We start from the raw sequence: 21,256 nt of genomic DNA, 5'->3' as shown, positions 1-21,256 counted from the left end.
TTTTAATTGAAATTTTTTATTAAAAATCATATAATTTTCTAAGTAAGATTTTTCGTACCAAGATGGGGTAGAAAATTGTATAGAAAATTTTTGAATAAGTATTTAACAGTTGATGTTGTAATACTTTTAGCATGAATCAATTTTCATTGCAATTTTGTGTTTGATATTTTATTTAATTAAAAATTTATCGATAAGTATAATAATATATTAGATTGATTATTAATTTTTATTTATTTCCCTAGAAGAGACAATAAGAGGTCCATTTAACTTTCTTAAGAAAATTTTAAAATATTTCTTGTAATTTTCTAATAAGTCACTAATAGTAATAAGATTTTATTTAAAGGTTTTTTTGGGAATATGTATCATAGGAAAAATATTTTTAGTTTTTCCTAGAATATAAATTTTTATCTAGGGGCACTAAGGAGGCCATAATTTAGATTCAAAAATTACAAAACAAGCTCAACAACAATTGGAGTAAAAAATATTAATATTGGTGCATTTTAATCCATTATTGAAATTCAATCCTGAACCTTCCCTATCATTATATTTTGTAAAAATGTATGCATAATTTTATATATAATTTATTCAAAGCCACCCCTACGTGTGAGATCATAAACAAGGAAAAAAAAACTCTTTGTCCCTTCCTCATGGCTCTTAAATAAATTGAAAAGATATTTTAGTAGAAATACGTTTCTAGAGACTATTAGTGGTTTTTTCAATAAATGTTGAAAATACATTTTTAATAGAAATATAGGGACCATTAGTGCCTCATATTTTTTCAAAATATTTTTCTAATTATAAATTCTTTTTAAAAAATCATATAATTTTCCAAGTAAGATTTTCTTGCCAAGATGGGTTAGAAAACCATATAAAAAAATTTTGAATAAGTATTTGACAGTTGATGATATAATACTTTGAGCATGAGGCAATTTTCATAGAAATTTTGTGTTTGACATTTTATGTGATTAAAAATTTATCGATAAGTATAATAATATATTAGATTAATTATTAATTTTTATTTATTTCCTTAGAAAAGGCAATAAGAGGTCCATTTAACTTTCCTAAGAAAAATTTAAAATATTTATTGTAATTTTCTAGTAAGTTAGTAATAGTAATAGAATTTTATTTAAATGATTTATAGTTTTTATTTGGGTGATTGTAAATTGATAGTGATATTTTATTTAATTTTGTTGTGTTTGATTATTGTATGGAGTTTTTATTTATAATGTTATGCAGTGTATGGAGTGTTTAGATTATTTTATGGAGTGTATAAACAATTTCATGAAATGTTTATGGAATGTATAGACAATTTTATGGAGTGTTTATGTAGGTATTATGTATATTGATTATGCCCAATTTTAAGTAAAGGTCATGCCAAATTTTATACAAGTATTATATATATAAATTATGCTCAATTTTAAGTAGAGGTTATACCCAATCTTATACACATTATATATATAAGTTATGCCCAATTTTATGTAAAATGTATGCATAATTTTATATACATTTTATTCGATATATATTTTTTGAAAAAATTTAAATGTATGTTGAGGCTCGAGCTCGGCTCGAACTCGTTGGGCTCGAGCTCGATAACAATTTTAGACTCGGCACGAAGTTCGGCTTGAAATATTTAAATTAAGCTCGACTCGAACATAAGCAGGATCGGGCTCGGCTCGGCTCGGCTCGGCTCGGGTCGATGCCACCCCTACTGGTACACACCATCAGATAGTTAAAACCACAAAAGAGATTAGACAAGCCAATTCCATATAGGCAAGTTTTTGCAAATCCATTAGTCGAACAAAAAAATGGGTCAGGTTGGCAACTTTGCAAGTAAGGGACTGAATCCATTTGAACATTATCAATCAAATTGGTATTAATAATGGACTTACAATAACATTACGGGGCCCATTACTTGGATAGTCCTAACGTGCCCCATTTGAGTTGTTATCTATTGAGTCAATTGGGCACGTCAGTAGGATGAAATCCCTACACGTAACGTATCCCGGGTTTCAATTTTAATTATTGGTAGGAACCGTCTATAGCAAGACATCAAAAGTGTAACGTATCCGGGATTTCAATTTTCTTGCATCCATCGATTCCATTACATTTACGGCAAAACGAATCGTAGCGACACTTCGCTTCATTATATACACGCAGCACTCATTCTCTCTCACTCGTCTATCTCGTATCACTGTTTCTGTCACCTGCACGAACAGTAGCGAAAGATTCGAAAATGGCTGCAACGAGTTTCACTCCCCTGGTCAAGAAAATATTGACAGCTATTGTACTCATGGCCTTCCTTCTCTCTTTCGGTAAAAATCCACTCCTTCACTCTTCTTTCTTTCTGTTTCCCGCGATCGTTAATTGATCAGTGAACCAGAAGTATCGACTGTTAGAGTGTATTAGCATTAATCTGAGGTTGTAATTGCAGGTGAAGCTGGGTATGACTGCGTCGGTTTTTGCCGGGACTTCCCGGACTGTGGAGCTTACTGCTCACGATTCTACTCCGGAGGAGGCGAATGTGTTCCGCCCACTTACGATTACTGCTGCTGCCAGACCGACTAGGTGGCATGCACCTCTTCCTTTCGGCTGGTTCCTCTACACTGCAAATAAACAGTGAGGAGTGGAAATTTCTTAGGCGTCTCTAATAATACATAATTCGAATGTTAAGCTTTCAATGAAGGAGCCATGGATAGCAAACACATTTAGATACCATGAGTCTCAACCTTTATGCATTTTTTGACGACAATATGATACAGTCAATAGCATCGCATCATCAACGAGAAGAGGTCAGGGGTCGATCATTTTATCAGAAGGCGTAATGACTGGGAAGTGGATGATACTTGTACAGTTAAGGAACGTATTATCGTGCTCATACTAACTTAAAACCTAAATAAAAAATTTTGATTCAGTGAAAAAAGTATTTAAAATTTATAAACTCCATTTCTTTGCAGCAAAAAAAAAAAAAAAAACGGCACGTAGAACATCTGAAGTTTTTCTCCAAAATTTTATCTATCAAATGTAAGTGTATAACTCTTTTACCCAAAAACAAAACCTAAAAAAAAAAAAAAACTTAATACTTAACATGGGATGGCACAGGCAGGAGGCCCACAGTGGACTTCCTCTTGCTGTTGGTACACGCAACTCTTAGCCCGTTTGGAAGAGACAACTACATGAGGGTTGATGTTCCGCCCACGACAGCAAAGCGGATGAGAATCAGCCAATCAAATGTTGACCGAAGTAACATGCAGTCTATAATTGATTCCTCTGTAAATTACTCTCTCGCCTGTACAAACGGTTGAAAAAATGATCAGATTAAGGCTCGCTGTGAAACGATTCCTGTTCAAGACTCAAAAGAATGTGTAACTCCCATCTGCTCTATAAATTATGCGCAAAAAGCTGGCATGTCGACTTTCGGATAAATCTTTGATTAAAACTAATACTGATCAGTATCATACTGCACTTTCAAAGGAAACTCGGATCTTGGAGGGCTTTCGTAGCGGAACCGAAGCGGAGGCTAGACCCTCGAGCAATTTTATAACGTCTACAGTATCATCCAAGTAATACTTGGCCTTGCTTGGCTTCTGTCCAACTGTGCAAGCAAAAATCTTAGGAGCTGCTGGAAGTGATAGACTGGAAGATTTTGAATATATGCTTTCAAACATGTCTTCATCCGAACGGTCATCACCAATGCACAACACAAAATCTGGTGGCTTTCCACTTTCCACCAAGGTTGAAAGAAGATTCTCTGCGACCAACCCTTTACTCACTCCCTGCCATTTGTCATTCAATGTGAGAAAATGGACGATCCACAGTGAGATGAATTAAAAAAAAAAAAAAAAAAAGGAACGGTAATCAAAATAAATATCAGACCTGTGGATTCACTTCTACAATATGATTACCCCTCCTCACAACTACTGGTTCGTTTGCTAACACGTTCTCCAGATGATCCAACAGCTCCTTTGCTTGAAAGGACCCAAAGTTTGCATTCGCATACTCATGATGCCAGACAATTGCACTTTCCTTTGATTCTATGTAAGAGCCATCCGTTGCCTCTACGTACAACTTCATAATGGGTTCTACAATTCCCTTCCAGTTGAAGTCAGTTGCTATCGAACAGGTTTCCCACTTACAGTTTTTATTCCATCTGCAAATTGAACACCAAAATATCAACAAACAGCACTCACTCACATTAGGCACAAAAAATGTTATTGAAAACAGATTTATTGATCCTCAAAAAAAAAAAAAAAAAAAAAAAACTTGCCCTCCCTGTACCTTATGAAGAAACCATGTTCTGCAGCTAGCCCCAGTTTATCACATGGGGCAAACCACTCACTGAGGGAACTTCGTCCTCTTCCACTAACAATGAAAACTGTGTTCTTGGGGTCATTACACAAGGTATTGAGCACAGAAATGAGCTCATTGCTGGGAACCTTACTGATAGAATTTTGGGGCAGAACAGTCCCATCATAATCCAGAAAGATCGCCCTTCTGTTCGTCCTGTTGTATGCAGAAACAATTTGCTCAACAGACATTTTCCTGAAATTTTGGGAAAGAGCAATAGCTCTAAAACTAAAACCAAGCCCTGTGGGCCACCACCTCTTACTGTCATGATCTCTGCATGCTCTTGCAAGATCCTGCTCAAAACTGCGAGCCCAGTAAGCAATGTCATGAGAACTAACATATCGGTAGTGCTTCTCATGTCGCAAGTGCATTTCCTTGTCCGTTCCAGTAATGGCTACTTTCAGGGCATCAGCGACAGCTTCAATGTCCCAAGGGTTGACCCTAATGGCCCCACTTAGAGATGGGGAACAACCTACGAATTCGGACACTACAAGACTGCTTGTATGAGTAGAGCCCACGTCGATACCCCTAACTTCATCAATCTGCTCAGTACCCTGCCTGCAGACAACATACTCATATGGAACTAAATTCATTCCATCCCTCAAAGCATTTAGAATACAACATTCGGCCACTGCATAATAGGCAACCTTTTCATAATGACAGACATGACTGTCAATTAAAATAACAGGATCATAACCAGGGCGACTGTAAGTTTGTTTTATCCTTTTAGCAGTGGAATATGTTTCTTCTATTGCTTCTTGGACATCTTTACCATCGCTCCTTGCAGGATTTACAATTTGAACCAAGACCACATTACCCTGCAACTCAGGATTTTGCTTCAAAAGCTGCTCCACAGCGAGTAGTTTCAGACTTATGCCCTTAAATATATCCATGTCATCCACGCCTATAATCATCTTCTTCCCTTTGAACTGTTCTTGAATCTCCCTCACTTTGGCAGCTGTGCAAGGAAGATTTAGCACAGATTGAAGCCGACCCATGTGGATCCCCACAGGAAGAATTTTAATGCTTACTGTACGACCAACATACTCCAGTCCAATGTAACCCCTTTTAGATTCATAATCTAAGCCTAACATCCTGCTGCAGCATGACAAGAAATGGCGCGCATAATCAAATGTGTGGAACCCAATCAAATCACAGTTGAGCAAGGACTTCAGAATTTCTTCTCTAACTGGCAGAGTACTATAAATTTCAGATGAGGGAAATGGACTGTGTAGGAAGAAACCAAGCTTAACCCGAAGGATATTCTTTCTTAACATAATAGGGAGAACCATAAGGTGGTAATCATGAACCCATACATAATCTGTATCTGGATCTATAATCTCTGTGACCTTGTCTGCAAATATTTTATTGGCTGAGATATAGGCTTGCCAAAGAGATCGATCAAACCTGTCACCGTGATCTGGGCACAGAGGGAGCATGTAATGGAAAAGAGGCCAGAGCTGTTGCTTACAGAATCCATGGTAAAACTTTCGCTGAAGTTCACGAGGCAAAAATGTAGGAACACAATGGTATTTTTCCAGTAATTGTTGAGCAACTTTTTCTTGTTCACATGCATCTATATCAGCCTTGAGACTTCCAACATAATAGACCTCTGTATCAGATTTAAATCCGTCCTTCATCTGTAACAAGAGTGAGTCCTCATCAAAGCTGAAGCACCATTCTCCACTGTGGGCATCTTTTTGGGATACTAGAGGAAGCTGATTGGCTACTATAATAATCCTTTCCCGGGATACAGGTAAGTCGGCAAATGAGTCCTTATAATTACTGCCATAATTGTCCAAATCAGAAATAATCCCAGGAACTGTCATCACCCGTGGAAGTCTTCTAGCTGTCATAGCTATGTCCATTATGTTTTCTGTTGCCATGTCAAGAAGGTTTGCACATGATCTTGACACCATTTATTTGCCAAGTCAAACTTTCTTCCGCCCTGATGTTGCGAAAGATTTCAGTAAAGAACAAGATCTGAACATACAAGATCAACATGAACAGATTAATCCAAGAATCAAGGAACCACTCAACGAGCAAAACAATCCAAGCAATGGCCTACATAACAGAATAACAATTCTGTCTCATGAAAACTTCCTAAACATCTAAATACTTCAGTAAAATTTTAGAGTCTGCACATATCAGTAACCTCTTTGAGACAGAGAGGAGTTGACGGTGATATTACTTGTTCCAGCTACTTGAGAGGGTTTTTAAATGATATAGCACTACTTCGAAAAGAGTTTTTTAACTCCAGCTGGCAACAAGAATATTAATCTTACGAAAGCAACAGTTTTTTTTTTTTTTAATTTACCTGATTTTTCAAAAGAAGAAGTAAATAAAAAATTTTAAAAAATAAATTGAAGCTCCATTGTTTATCTGGAGTCATAAAGGCATAAAACTGAGGAGAAATATATCTGTACATTTAAGGTATGTAGTCTGAACGAAAGTGTGCTACATAAATCTTATCAGCTTCAATGTACTTTCTTTTCTTTGTGTTTCCATAAAGTTTGAAGCAATTCCATACATTTGGTGTGCATTACTCTGAACGTAAAGCTTAAATTCTTAAAGTCAAACTACAGGCACAGAAGGCTTAATGCATATATCAATTGCAACTAGCTTAAATTGATTTCAGCCCATTCTTTCATCTCCATATAAGCCTAGTGTTAGGCTTCCATACCCTAAAGACGCCACTATCATATGAATATTGGGATTACGATGTGGTTTAAAAGTAGGAAACCCTACAGATGAAATGAAAAAGTAAAATCTCAAAGGACAATACAGATCAGATCATCTTTCCAAAAATTTCTCAAATCTAAAATACCCATAATCTTTTCTTATCAAGGAATCCTGCTCCCCCACCTTGTTTCCATATATAGAGTATCTCTCAAGTAGTAGAAAAGAAACTTCACATTTCCCACATGCAAAAATTAATGTAAGAAATCTCTTCGTCACTGCATTTCTGGCATGATGGATTGTCGCAAGTTTGACTAAAAGAACGGACATCACCACACCAAGGCGTTCAATAGACTCTGGTAGCCAGAGAAGAACACCTCACAACCTTTTTCTCTGAATTCAATCAATTCTTGAAAAACCACTTTTAGTCATATAGTTTAAAGCAAAAAAAAATTAATTTCATTTCTTCCAACCACATTTGGTCTCCCTATCACTAGGGGAAAAAAATCTTTAATTGAAAAGAAAAAAGAAAAAGAAAAATCAACTTAGGAAGAAAAGGAAGAAAGAATTAACCCAAAAATAAAATTTTCAATGATCTTACCTGTAGCAAATTCCAACGCAAGTTCAATCTTCTTTTACTGCTACAGCAATTGATTTCCTTGAAAAAACGAAAGAAAGGAATCACCATCATCGATGAAAACCGAATGAATAAACAGAAAAAATGAATATATTTCCAGAAATTATACAAAACGTATGTCCTAAGCTTGAAATTGAAGATATATTTTTCAAAATCAGGATATCTTGTGGAAAAAAATAAATCATGAAGATGGATGAAACAAGATAAAAAAAAAGAAAAAAAATACAAAACAGAGTAATTAAATCTTTCGATTTGAGATATAAGCATATTACAATAAAATCACGGAAGAAGGAAAAATAAAAAAAACAAAAAATGTTTATAAAAAAAAGAGTTCCAACTCCAAACTCCAAATATGTGGGATGTTTGACCCGCCGAGGATAGGAAAATCGAGAAATGCGATTTCCAAAAGACAAAATCCGAAAATTATAAAGCGAAACCAAAATTACGTGCAACAGAGTGTGAAAGAGATGCGACGTCAGATAACTTACTCAAAAACCGGCCAGATTGTCCGAAGAGGAGAGGGAAGAGAGAATACAAATAGCGATTCTGAAAAGAAAATTCTAAAAACACTGCCGTCCTGATAATTTCGCCAAACTCCGGCGAGTAGTTTTGCTTCCAGTCGCGGCAAAAATCCGGCGATTCCCGGCTCTTCCTAACGCTCGGAACCGGCTACCGTTTTTCGTTTGTTTTTTTTCTGCTGAAGAGAAGTCGGGTGGTTAAAAGAGAGACGCAAAAGAAGTGAGAGAGCTCAAGAAGGGCAGCTTTTACCCTGAGTCCAGATTACGTTAAATGCATTACACAAGCACGATTTAAAAGGTCCACTCTTCTCAATATTTACTTTCAATGCCATTTTCAGTTAGTAGTATTAAATGCCGTTGGAATTCCGCCTAATCAAAATCTGGATAAGATCGATGGGCTACCTAGTACCTACTTTTATTACTCGCTTACGTAAACGGGTGGGCCGCGGATGTCATTAAAATTATTTATTCCCCAAAATCGCACGAAAGTTTTATGAAAATACCGAGCTTGTGCCATCGAAGGTGGCAAAAAGAACAATGCCTAAAACGAAATTAGTGCACTAATAAATTAATCTTAAGCAATAAATCAATTTTATTATGATTAAGAGCAATACCTTTTTTTATTATTTAAAAAAATAAAAAATCCTAAATTGTAAAGAAAACAATGAGCTATTTTCTTTTATAAGGATTTATATTCGTACAAAAATTCTTCTATGGAATAATATCATAGAAAGTGGACATGCACATTCATAGCAGTTATTCTATTATATCTAAATATTATTTAATAATTTAATATAAAGCAATTATGAATATAGGTAACGGTATTATGGAGTTTAATCAAATTGATATAATGGCGCCATTTATTGGTAGGTACAACATATAAAAACGATGTTATTCATGTTTATAATGCTTGCCACTTTTTACTAATTTGGTACATTATATTGCATTTATTGATACGAATTTATTTAAAAGAAATAAGAAAAATGAGATGACTTCTATGTGAAAATTAAAAATTAAAAAAATGAATTTTGTTATAAGGGATGAAATTAAAATTTCTATTTTCAAACCGGTCCTCAATGCCCAAATCCTATACCTTATTTTCATGTACTACAATTCGGGACACCTTTAGTTGGTCTAATTGTTAGATTGGTTCCATCCACTCTTGTAAGCGATAGTTTTTCTTACCTAATAAATCGGTTTTTTGGGTATATTGACTAGCTATTGTTATAATATCAGAGTTGGATACGCCATGTAATGGAGAGAACCACTCACACAAGGTTGTAATGAATTCCCCCCATTATTACCTAATTTCATTGGTTCATGTGAGATCTGAATCTAAAGTGTAAAAAACGGATATGCATCTTCGGCGTAGAATCCTTACTCCTTCCTTTTGCTTTTGTGCAAGCAATAACGAATTATTTTTAGCTTTTTCCTACTTTTACACAAAGAAAGTGCCCACCCCAAAAACATGTCAAAGTAACAAGGATTAGTGGACACTAAGGGTAGTCATCGTAAATAAGAGTCACGGCAAGGGCGTCTGGTGAGCGAGAAATAGTTACGGCGAGGAGAGGGAAGAGAGAGGGGGACGCGCAGGAGTGGATAAGACAGGTGAGCTGTTTGGGAAAGGTTTGATAATTTTGACAGCTGGTAACACGTCTTGGACTCAAGCCGGGTTTAAAAAACGCGACAACTCGACGGGAGCACTGAGACTGCACGCCGCTTCCCGACCGCGCTCCTTCCGACTTGGCATCGCTTCGGATAAGAATGATTACATCATCCCCGCCATCGCCCTTTAGTTAATTACCAAAAGGCCCTCTTCTAGAATCTTTTGCGTTAACCAAGCAAGGTGTTTTAAGTGCTCGAGTCGCAAAGTCCGGAAGCTGGATGCTTATTTACCCGGCCTTGGGACCGTTTCGCGTCGATTGCGTTGTTCGATTTGGTCAGTCGAAAGGGATTTTCTTTATGAACTTGCCTAACTGATTCCTTTCGTGCTGAGGAGACCGGAAGACCAGACACTCCGGCGCCGTTTCTTTCTGGAAAACCAAACAAATGATTTGACGCTTGGAATGGAATTTCTGTCGACGGGGCGCCAGACTGGATCAACTGGCAATTCACGTAAATAGGGCCAAACCCTGGCCCACTTTCGGAAAGAAGAAATGCAGGACACGGATTAAAATCTAAGATAATCACGGACAGGGATATTCCTCCTCTCTGCGTTAGGAGCCTCCATTTTTCAACGTCCTCCATTGAATACGTACGAATGCGGAACACGTGGAGTATTTCAGGCCCACGTTTCGAAAGAAATTGGTCGAATGGCGAGTCGCCAAGTTTTCGCCTGCAAGGAAGGGGAGCTACGAAGTCGAAAAAGACTATGTGGGGCCCGCTTTATCCGTTTGCCGCGTTTCGCGGCATAGTGATGGAGGAGACAGGAGGGTGGGCGCGTGCCGGGACAGGGGAGCGGCGCGTCTCCTCGACGTCCTCGTCTCTATCCAGATTCCACAAACGACGAGATGAGAGAGCTTTAAAAGAGAAAGGATGGTGTGGGCCCGCCCCGGATATGGTATGGAATGTTCCAAAACGTAACCTTTGACGCGGCTTTTTTTATTTATTTTATTTTAATCTTTTTTACTTTCTCATCTTCATCAGATCGGGCTAAACGATAACGCAGGGCCCACTGCTACCGAAGTTATGATCCATCATTTTGTGCCGGAGATTTCACTTTCCCCAGATTAGAAAAACCATTAATCAGATATAATCATCCGTTCTATTTAATAATATCTGACAAGGATAATAATTTGAAAGTGAGAAAAAGGAAGGGGGATTAAATAAGAGAAATTGACCCGTTCGGTTCCGGGGGCATCCGAAGGTGGGCCCAATGAGGTAAGGTCAAGTTATAATATTGGGTTTGGGTTAGCTGCAACAATATCTGGTTATATGGATAAAGATAAAGAAGTTGTCCATTTCATTTTTAAGTGGAGTCACGGAAGCTTATTCTTTCGACTCATCTGGGGGGTGGGACTCCATTTTAGTGGCGAAGCTTTTCTGGTGTTTTTTTTCTCTTTTGTTCGTGTGGAAAGAGTGTGTATCTCCGCCGATGATTTTGACTAGCGAGGAATCGGATAGACTCGCGCAATGGATTAGGATGTGACGGAGAGTTAGTTTTTTAAATGGATTTTGATGTCAAGATTTAAAAAAAAAAAATGAAAACCAAAGCATATATGAAACTTCAAATAAAACAAACTTGTATATCAAACGAAGATCAAATATTCAGTTTGGTGTATAAATGTTGGTTAATGAAATCAAATCTATCTAAAACGATATGATTTGACGATTCTTCCTAATTAATAAAAGCAGACTCAGTTCATTTCCGATTCCTTCAAACCTCATAAAAATTCTTGAAGAGCTCGCTTTTGTAAAGCTTAAGCTTGTCCTCTTTGTTGGGTAAAGTTCAGTATCAGTCCTTCACCACCCACCTCAAATGCAGAAATTTAAATACTTGGGTACAAGGAAGGCAGACCAAAAACAAACCAGAAACTTATGTGGACGGGTAGAGTTGTTGATAAGGAAGAAAATCAAAAGAGACTCCAATGAGGAGGCACATATGTGGGTTTTCCCACATCTGCTGTTCAACACTTGAGACTAATCTTTTTCCCCAGAAGAAACCCGTTCTATTTAATATCTCACAAGGATAAGACAGAAGACTTGTCGTTTCTTTCTTTTTTCTATAAAGAAAGAAAACTCAGTGTTGATCCGTAGAATGATGGAAGGGTCGGCCATTGAATAAATTTTATTTTATTTTTTTATTTAAAAAAAAAAAATAGGAGGAGAAACTGATCGTATCTTTGTCTTGCTGGGAAGGAGAGAACATTTTATAAGGAAGGAGACAGCTGAGAAGAGAAATGCATGCACAAGCTTTGAAACTTTGAAAATTCAGAATTCTAAAGAGTGTCTCCGCCGCAGGAATTCAGAATTCTCACCACTAATGACGGCTTTTGGTGGGATTGCTTTCACACTTGGCTTGCTCTCCTTCTCTTCTCCGGGACTACCAACACCCCCACTTGATTGAATCGGTGAGAACTTTTGAATTTTCAGCGCAGTCTTTCCTCCTTCCACGATGCTCACATGGTCGTTGTCAAGTACTTTCGAATGGATGTGATGGATGAAAATGGGTTTGGGTCGGGATAAGGTTCGGAAATCTCCTACTCGTCATGTCAACTTTATCCCTGTAAAACTCCAAATAGGTTTAGATTTTTAACTTCTTCCCTGATCATTCGCAAAACTCCAAAACTGGACCAATTTTTGGAAGCAAAGATTGTCAGCTTTGAATTGGGTGGTTTTGTTCAGTTGTGGGTCCAAATTTCGTTGAGGATTTTGTGTTTTTTCCCATCTTTTGTTTTTTAAATATTAATGAGGTTGCTGCGTCGCTGATAAGAAGTGATTTTTCTCTCTGGTGCATAAAGGACGAGAAATCAATTCCTTCAGTTTCTGGGGTTGGAGCGTGCAGGCCCGAAGATTGGATGAAAGAGTTTAGCAGGCTGAACTCATGGGGAGAACCCAGTGGGAAAAAACCAGTATTAAAACGCACCCGCTTATTGCTCAAATCATTCAATAAGTTTAGAAAGTATTGGTGGATAAGGATAGAAATATAGTGACAGAGGATACAAGCAACCTGGTAGTTTCTATAAAATTATAACTCGTTTCTACCTTCCCCTTATAAATGTAAATACCGAACATGCGATAATAGCTACTGAAGCCGTTTACCATCTAACAGAATTGCTCAATTTGAAGTAGGGAGACGGGAGGAGAGACGCTCAAAAAAATTGTTTTTTGTCCAAGCTAATTTTGTTGAATAAAAGATAACCAGCGTCTCCAGAAACTGGAAACAGTCTGACAACACCTTCCAAATGTTATCTCTCCAGAAACTGGAAACACAAATAACCCCCTCAGATCTCCATAGCTTATTTCTATTTTGTTTAATTAAGAGAAGCTTTTAGAGTCTTCGAGAGAAGAAGCTTTTAACCTGAAATCATGTACAAACTTCATTCATACAACCGATACAAAACTCTCTCCAGTCAAACATGATAAACCATACCCACTTCAAGTGTAGAAGCATGTGGAATGCTCAGGGCGTAAGATGGTCCCCTACAGTTCCTTCTCAAGAAATCATATCCCACATCAATTACTAACTTCTTTAACAAACTTGACCCACGCTTTGCTCTCACGTATGAATGCCCAAGTATGAAAGCCATCCCAGCCTCCCTTGCCTCCATCAGCTCCTCCAACTCCTCCCTCGCACCGACCTCCATCCTTGGGCTACTCTCAGGCAATACAAACCTCACCCTCTTCTTCACCACCACGGGAGACTGAATCTCCCTTAACTCAGATGTCCCTGCTGTATCAGTATGCTCACTGTCGTCACCATCTTCGCACCATTTTATTCCATCAATGTGAGTTGATATACCAACGACAGTCATCCTTTCGTCTTCCTTCTCCAACTCATCCAATCCAGTGGTTTCTGGTCTTTCTGATCGGATGAACTCTGCTATACTACAAACAAGGTCTTTTTCAAATTCTATGTCATCTTTATGTACATCCCGATATCCATACCGCACGATACACCTATAAAGTCTATACTCTTTTGGCCCAATTCTGCCCACTAGAAACCGTTCTTCAGGCTGAACATGGGGGACTGGAACAGATTTGATGCAGAGGAAGACAAGGACCTGATGAAAGGCAGGCAGGTTCGTGACAAAGTGAGAAAATATGGCTGGTATCCCAGAAACAAGCTCCGTGTGTATGAGGCCAATCCCCCTAACACGAACAATTCCTAGACTAGGGCCAAGGCTCAGCAGCCAATTGATAGATACTTTGTTCTGGACGTCAAATTCGTATTTCTTGAGTGTTCCATAGTGCCAGACATACATTACAAGCATGAAGATCATTGCTAGGGCGATAGGTACCCATGCACCTTCACAAAACTTGATGAGAGAGGCAGAGAAGTAGAGGGCTTCAATGGAACCAAAAAAGAAGATGAAGAGCACAGCAAGGATAATACTTTGGTTCCAGCACAGGACGATCACCAGAGACATCAGGCAAGTGGTAACCAGCATCACTGTTATAACTGCCAAACCTATTTAAAGGGAATTTTGAGAAGTCAGATTTTATCCATAAAACAGTAACACAACAATGTGCCACACATATAATGACTGAGACATTGGAGGCACATATTCTGAAGCACAGCAACTTGTTTGAAGCTGTGCACCTACTGGCTGTCAGCAAGCACGAAATTGTTTATAACTCCTTAGGATTGTCAAATGAATACAAGGGAATAATGAAGCCGAAAGTATAAATCATCATTTAACACATTTCAAGTGAACATGAGATGGATGTTAGCTCATCCAAGCAGAATTACCAAGGATTACATTATTGCTGCCACTGCTGGATTAGTATCAAGTGATACACCCAATTTGAAGCTTTTTATAAGCCAGACTGGCACACATCATTTTTCTGGTATAATTTATGATATCCCTGGAGTACCAAAGGCAAAAATAGCCACTTCACGTTTCTTAACAAGGAAGTGTGATAGGAATGTTTCTGATAAATAAATAAACAATTTATGAAATGACCTGCTGCATTCATTTTTTCAGAAAAGCAGGATTGGGTACCTTTTTCTTTTTCTAAAAAAAACAAAGTGAACAAGAACTAGATAGCTGAATGGCCAAATAAATGAACTGCACAAAGTTCGTTGGTTTTGTATTCACGGAAAACAGTAATTGTTTGTGACATGTGCACTAAAAAGGCCTAGGCTTGAAGTGACATAGAAGATAGCAAAAGCATCTTATATAAGAAAATGAGCTTAACGTACATGGGAAGGACAAAAAACATTTAATATTCCAAGGTTCATACCTGATGCATTACCCATGCGTTTTGTGTCTCTAAAACCCACAGTTACAGCCAAGCACAGAAGCATTAGAATCCAGTTGATCTCTGGGATGTAAATCTGACCATGAATCTTAGAAGATGTGTGGACAATCTTCACCCTTGGAAAGCAACCTAAAGAAGAACACTGTTTGATGATAGAAAAAGTTCCTGTAATGATGGCTTGGCTTCCTACAACAGCTGCAAGGATGGCTATAACCAGAACAGGCCACCGTATAGACTCTGACATGATTAACAAAAAAGAAGGCAAATGTCAGAAAGTTAAGTCATCTATCACTAAACGCATCCTCAGAAAGGGGTAAAAACCAATACCTGGGACAGAGACATAGAATCCAATTCTGTAGTCACTTTCGATTACATGATGCCTAGAGAGATATGCCGCTTGCCCCATGTATGCAAGTATCAAAGATGGATAGACAAAAAAAGTAAAAGCAATCTGCAGATTGTTCACAAGCAGTAAGAAAGATTATAATGTCAGCGGTTCATACATTCTTTTGTGTGATCAAATAAAACTTATGTCATGCCAATGATGACCATAAAATAAAATTAATAAAGATAACACACTAAAAAATTGGAAATGACATGGATATAACCATTATTTTCCATTCATGCTATCAATGAGACAATTGTGTATTGTATTGCATGTCATTGCCTAACATAGAAACAACTCTTTATTGGACTCTTAAAAATAATATTGGGTGTCTGACCAGATGTCTCAACTCTTTGAAACTTGAATACTTATTTCTCAATGTGGCTATCAAGTCAAACACTCAATCCGCTGACACCAAACAGAGGGTCTTTTGGTGGTACTGAAATTAAGGCACTCAGCTTTTCAGTACTTTTAAGTTGTGTAGACCATCCATGACATGTTTGACCAACAAACATCTGTTGTCAAAGGTGAACTTAAATACATTTTTTGTCCCCAAATGTTAAATACTTGAAAAGCAAACCATTTTCAGTCACTTACACTCTTAAGACTTACGTCGGTCACCACATGTTCACTCACAACCTATATCAAGTAACTTTTTGTTACCAAACAGTATTAACCTTGAAATTATATACCTTAATTGATAACTGAGAGAAGTGCCCCAGATCAGCAAACATAGCTTCTGAACCTGAAATCATGAAAATAGGCAGTTGAAGATTTATTTAAAAGACAAAGAGTAAGATAAGAAATCAACCATTCAATTAGCAAAGTTAAATACCTGTAATACACAAAAGAATTCCACCCAAGGACATCCAGCCTCCTCTCTGGGTTTTCCTCAGAAATTTGTACATGTAATATGGGGAGAGTGCTTGATATACATGTGGGTTCCAGTGGAGGATATTGTATAGACCAATTGCACTGATGCATAAAAGCCAAATTATGACAATCGGAGCAAACAAGAATCCTACACGATGGGTCCCGTAGTGTTGAAGTGAGAACAAGCACACTAGTATGACACAAGCCACAGGAACCTCAACATCTGCAAAAATTTTAGAAGTCTTATTAGAATACATGTCAAAATTTTAGTTAAATGCAAATATGAATGCAAATATGACAAAGTGGATAGCATGTATGTGGCCAAATAATCAAGTAAAAACTAAAAATTCCAAATAAAGAGTATCGTTACTGTACAATGGGCACAAGTTAAAAACTTAAAAATCATCATTCCAGGGTGAAAGACCAAAATGGTTTCAATGTGCATCCACAGGGCTCTAGAAAATCCTGTTGCTTCTTCCCATTAAAAATAGGCAAGGTGAAATCCCCAAGGACCACTGGGAGAGTTGCAACACATAAAGAGTGTCTCCTTGGAGTGGTAGCCTTGCCGCACAAAAAGAATCCAGATCAAGGGTAACATGAGATGCAGCATATGACGAAAAACTCACTGATTTTGAAACATATGGAATTCAATATGGAAATTCAAGCTATTACTTGTGCTTTCTTGGCTTTGCCCCTGCACATTACACAGACACATGCACTGACCAACAAAATCTGTAGCATATTTCCTGTGATTGGTCTACTTTACTTGAGTCCATAGCAGCCCCTAAAGATCATCATACAGCCTTGTGAAAAGAGCACTCCATCCTTACAAACTACATAGATGTCCAAAAGATCTCCCTATAAAACATCCCTGGACTGAGAAGGTCATATCCTCCATAACATACTTCATCACAGCTCCAAAAGCTTGATATGCCATCATCATGATATGCAGCATAGCATGGTGCAATTTGACGGATCCCCCTTGAATCTCTTTGGTGTATTCGCTCAATGAATTCAAGCTTCAACTACTACAGTGCAGAGGAAAAGGGGCAAAGGTGCATTTACGTGTTACTTACAGGAAAATAATTCTCCACTTAACAGAGCTATTCTTTGTTGCAATGATCTCCCATAGACTTGATATCAAGGAAAGAGTTACGGCTACAAAAATAATTTAAGTGATGTTGACAAAGCACATAGATCAGTCATCTAAAGTTCTCTCTCACTCCTTTGTATGGCTGTCATACTTTTGCTGACTGTTTCCATACCTGTGATTCATTCTTTGGAGAAAATTTTGGGAATCCTTAGAATCAACTACACCCGTATTCTACATTTAGTTCACACAAAGTTCCCAAAAAGTATGATTAATTTTTTTTACCATTTTCATTGAGCTAAATAGGTTTTGAGGATCTAACCATCATAAATTTCAAATTTATCCATACTCTTCTACCATGAACTAAGATCACTGGTGCAAGCTGGCAACTCACAGCCATATCTTCCACTCCCGAATCTAGAAATACCTGCAGAACATTTTCTTGTGCAAATTACGTGCTGCACTCGGCTTGTGCATGGAGCTCAAGACCATATCTTCCACTATGATATAATAGGTCACCATTGACACTAACAAAAAGCATTCTATGTTAGATTCTTCAAGAAATGAACAGGAGTCCTCAGTTGCAGACGTGACAGCAAAACGCATAAGACAGTAAGACGTTCAAGATGGACTACTTCAGAAGCCTGTTGGGTTCTTGGGGATGCGAGTTTGCCCATGCCTTCTTCCTGTTTAGAAACTCTGGCTACTCTGTTTCCAAAATTTTTCCTGTGGTTACCACTACACTAACAGCGGTGCTTCTAAAAACAGGTGAAACAGGGTTAGGAAACTTACACTTATGATGTTCTTTAGCCATGGAAAGCTCCACTCCTGAGACGGCTGAGAAAACTGCAGAAGCCACCACAATCCAAGGGTTTATTAGATACATAGTCTGCATGTTAATTTACCACTACAAATGCCCAAGATAATAATTAAAAAAAACTCCTTCTCCAACGGATAGAGTACCTGAAATTGCTGGAGTGAGTACTCCGTCGCCAATGACCATGCAAGCCCCAATCAAGGCTAGTACTAGCAAAAACTTCTGCAAGACCCTATGCTTCTCCAATAGTGATTTCACCCGGGATCCAACGGTAGTGTGGGGGCGAGGACTCCAATAAGCATCCTTCTTATAGGCCGAAAGTTCTTCATCCGCCACCTGGCAATTGGGCAGGAAACTTACACGAGCGTGGCGACAGAGCTTTGAGTAGAGAGCGAATGTTCCCCCCTCACCATTATCGTCTGCGCGAAGCACTATAAACACATACTTGAGAAGTGGTATTAGTGTAAGAGTCCAGAAGACGAAAGAAAGAACCCCGTATATCTCTTCGTTCGTCTCTGAGTGCTGAATATCTTCCGCGAAGGTGCTTTTATAAACATATAGAGGGGAGGTACTTAGATCCCCATAGACAACGCCCAAACTCTGATATGCCAATGTCAATACAGTCGTCCAAGATTCTTTCTGAAAACAAAAATGGGAGAACCGATAAATTTTGGTAGTCAAGGTAATGAGCATCCGAATCTAGGGAAAAATCATCTTACCCTGATGGTTTTCAGATAATCACCAGCTTCCAGATCCATACTCAAAGACTCAAAATCTCAAAATAGTCATTTACATGAGAAACTATGTCATAGCAAGACAAGTCAGAGAATAAAACAGCCTCCTGAATGGCCAAAGTAGATAAGAGTACAGCTCCAAGTTGTGAAATAAGAGAGTCTAGATGGAGAAGCCCGATACAGGAGATAGGCTTCAAATGCATAAAAATCCAATATTCTTGAACCGATACCGACAGTCAAGATTGAAAAAACTCATCCTCGCAGCAATGTCTCGAAAACACCAGTGTCACGGATGAAGAGACAAGGTAAAAGTGATCTGATTTTTTAAGCAGATACTGAATTGCAGTCTTCAAAAATCGAACTACACTGCAAATCCTTAAAAAACAATCTATCTGACAAGAAGATGTCTGCCCAAGAACCTACAAACGCCTCCCACTGCACGAACCATCTAATCTTCCCATCGCAAGTATTGGGAACCACAGTGAGACCTGCACAAGGAGACGCCGTCCCCAATACCTGCAACACCCTAAAAAATTGGTTATATTTTAAACTGAAAGCGCACTTCTTGGCAAGTCCAAGTAGCAGTTCAACAAGAGACGGTTGGCGCTTAAAAACTCAAGAGCAGATAGGGAAACACGAAAAGCTAGAGAGTTGAGACAATATAGAAAGACACGACAAGAGAAGAGGCACTCGGGAATAGAAAATTGGTGATGTGTTGCTAGCGAGTTGGTGAGATTTCTCCGATTTTGCTTTTATCTTTCCGTTTTCCTTCCGACTACAACCTGCACTTCCTCTCTTTCTCTCTCCACCTGATCCTTAAAAGGCGCTCGGAGTGGCTTGGGTGCCCTCCCTCCAGAAGTGAGCAGAGCAGACTACAGAGCGAAGAGAATTTTCCTTCCACGGTAACTGCCTCAGCAGTTCGCAGCGACTGTCACCTAAAACGGAATTTTTCACCTTTCAGTTTTATCTACATTCACATCACAGTTTGTCAGCGACGCACCCACAACGGTGACAGTTGCGATACCTGCCACTCGGAAGTAAACTAGAACGACCGACTCGTGTCGACTCAGGGGAGTCAGGTACTTGTATCGTTGAATTGACTAAATTACCCCTAGATTGTGTTTGGTTATCTGTTTTTGAGATAATAGGGTGCATTGAATGCGGGTACTTTTGCTTAGTTGTCTTATTGGGCCGGACGTGTAGCCAAGCAGAGAAAAATTCTTCTCGCACGTGGGGAACGCGAGATTCGATTAGTCACATGTGGGCCCATGTGTTTGCCTGTGTGAAGATTTGTAAGGTTCAGCTTCCAGTGTGGGCCATCAAATGGTCCGTGCCGTGTTGTGCATCAGTCTTACTGCTAGCGCTTGCTACTCGCAGGTGGACAAACACACGGAAGCCAACCTTTTTAAGTAGCGTAGGCGATGAAGGAGAGGAGTGCCGGCAGAAAGGTAGAGCGTACCTTTCAGAGTATCAATAATGGCATCTATAAGCTATCTGTCCAGCTTCTCCTGCCGGGGGAGACCCTGTCTTCTTCTAATGCAAAGGTCGTCTCCATAACCTATTTGTTTCATTTTAATAAAGAAAAAGAAAAACAACGTTGCCAAAGTCTTTGTTTGATTCATTTGCCAATTCGCAAGAATGATGTTTCTTTTTTACACTAACCACTCGTAAACTCATCTTCATACTTTGGAAGCGTTAAAGCGTGACCGTGACACTTTATACCTTTCACATTAATGAACAGGAATGAATGCGTATTTTATCATGAATCGAAAGGAGATTTCTATTGTCTTCTCAAACAGGTTTCCACCTCGCAAATTGCATAAATTTTTTCAACTCGTTTTTCACGCTTGCGTGTGTAATCCAAGTCAAAAGAGTAAAATCTTCCTCTCTTTTTTTCCGGCCAAAGCTTCCGTCAAATCTGTCTTAATCCCCGCATCTGGTCGTGATACGAGCACAGTAGCGGCGGCGTCAATCGGCAGTCCACGATTTGCACGCACGAGTCCAACCGGTTATCGTCCACTCGCTGATGCTTCACAGAATCTCGGCCGGGGGCATACTGGTCTTTTCAAGTAGGCTACCTAATTTGCGGCATTCCGACAACCCAGTCGACTCACTGACAAGTGACAATGTGTGAGTGGCGTCTACACCAGAGTCACATAAGAGAAGAGCGAGACCATCACCAAACTCGCATCCTTCATCGATTAATGCACGTCATTGTCACAAGTCCGTAGTTTGGATGGAACATATTTCCGTTC

The 21,256-nt window shown here is 38.6% G+C and overlaps 2 protein-coding genes across 2 annotated transcripts; both read right to left on the bottom strand.

The window, feature by feature from the left end:
• Positions 1-3,006: 3,006 nt before the first annotated feature.
• LOC137940446 (probable alpha,alpha-trehalose-phosphate synthase [UDP-forming] 9) lies at positions 3,007-6,306 on the bottom strand. The gene is made up of 3 exons (XM_068785512.1): positions 4,276-6,306; positions 3,874-4,147; positions 3,007-3,773 (listed from the first exon to the last, which is right to left on the bottom strand). The coding sequence occupies exons 1-3, from the start codon at positions 6,261-6,263 to the stop codon at positions 3,453-3,455; spliced, it is 2,583 nt and encodes an 860-aa protein (XP_068641613.1). The 5' UTR covers positions 6,264-6,306; the 3' UTR covers positions 3,007-3,452.
• Positions 6,307-12,998: 6,692 nt separating this feature from the next.
• Positions 12,999-19,924, bottom strand: LOC137940293 (potassium transporter 6-like). The gene is made up of 8 exons (XM_068785255.1): positions 18,987-19,924; positions 18,414-18,906; positions 18,243-18,296; positions 16,323-16,583; positions 16,180-16,232; positions 15,430-15,553; positions 15,085-15,339; positions 12,999-14,308 (listed from the first exon to the last, which is right to left on the bottom strand). Exons 1-8 carry the CDS (start codon positions 19,023-19,025, stop codon positions 13,251-13,253), a joined length of 2,337 nt encoding a protein of 778 aa, XP_068641356.1. The 5' UTR covers positions 19,026-19,924; the 3' UTR covers positions 12,999-13,250.
• Positions 19,925-21,256: the final 1,332 nt, after the last annotated feature.

This window comes from Aristolochia californica, unplaced genomic scaffold, assembly GCF_029961685.1.
Source record: "Aristolochia californica isolate CCGP_79_NKW_82.1479 unplaced genomic scaffold, dmAriCali1.0.hap1 SCAF_9, whole genome shotgun sequence".
NCBI classification, from domain to species: domain Eukaryota; kingdom Viridiplantae; phylum Streptophyta; class Magnoliopsida; order Piperales; family Aristolochiaceae; genus Aristolochia; species Aristolochia californica.
Note: the sequence above shows the minus strand (reverse complement) of the source record. Positions and strands in the feature narration are given on the sequence as shown.

Coding starts and splice junctions, on each gene's coding strand:
- LOC137940293 (XM_068785255.1), bottom strand. CDS start 19,025: ATGGATCTGGAAGCTGGTGATTATCTGAAAACCATCAGG. Junction 18,907..18,986: donor ATTATCTGAAAACCATCAGG/GTAAGATGATTT, acceptor TTTTGTTTTCAG/AAAGAATCTTGGACGACTGT. Junction 16,233..16,322: donor AATTCTTTTGTGTATTACAG/GTATTTAACTTT, acceptor TCATGATTTCAG/GTTCAGAAGCTATGTTTGCT.
- LOC137940446 (XM_068785512.1), bottom strand. CDS start 6,263: ATGGTGTCAAGATCATGTGCAAACCTTCTTGACATGGCAACAGAAAAC. Junction 4,148..4,275: donor GAACATGGTTTCTTCATAAG/GTACAGGGAGGG, acceptor TTCAATTTGCAG/ATGGAATAAAAACTGTAAGT. Junction 3,774..3,873: donor TTGTAGAAGTGAATCCACAG/GTCTGATATTTA, acceptor GACAAATGGCAG/GGAGTGAGTAAAGGGTTGGT.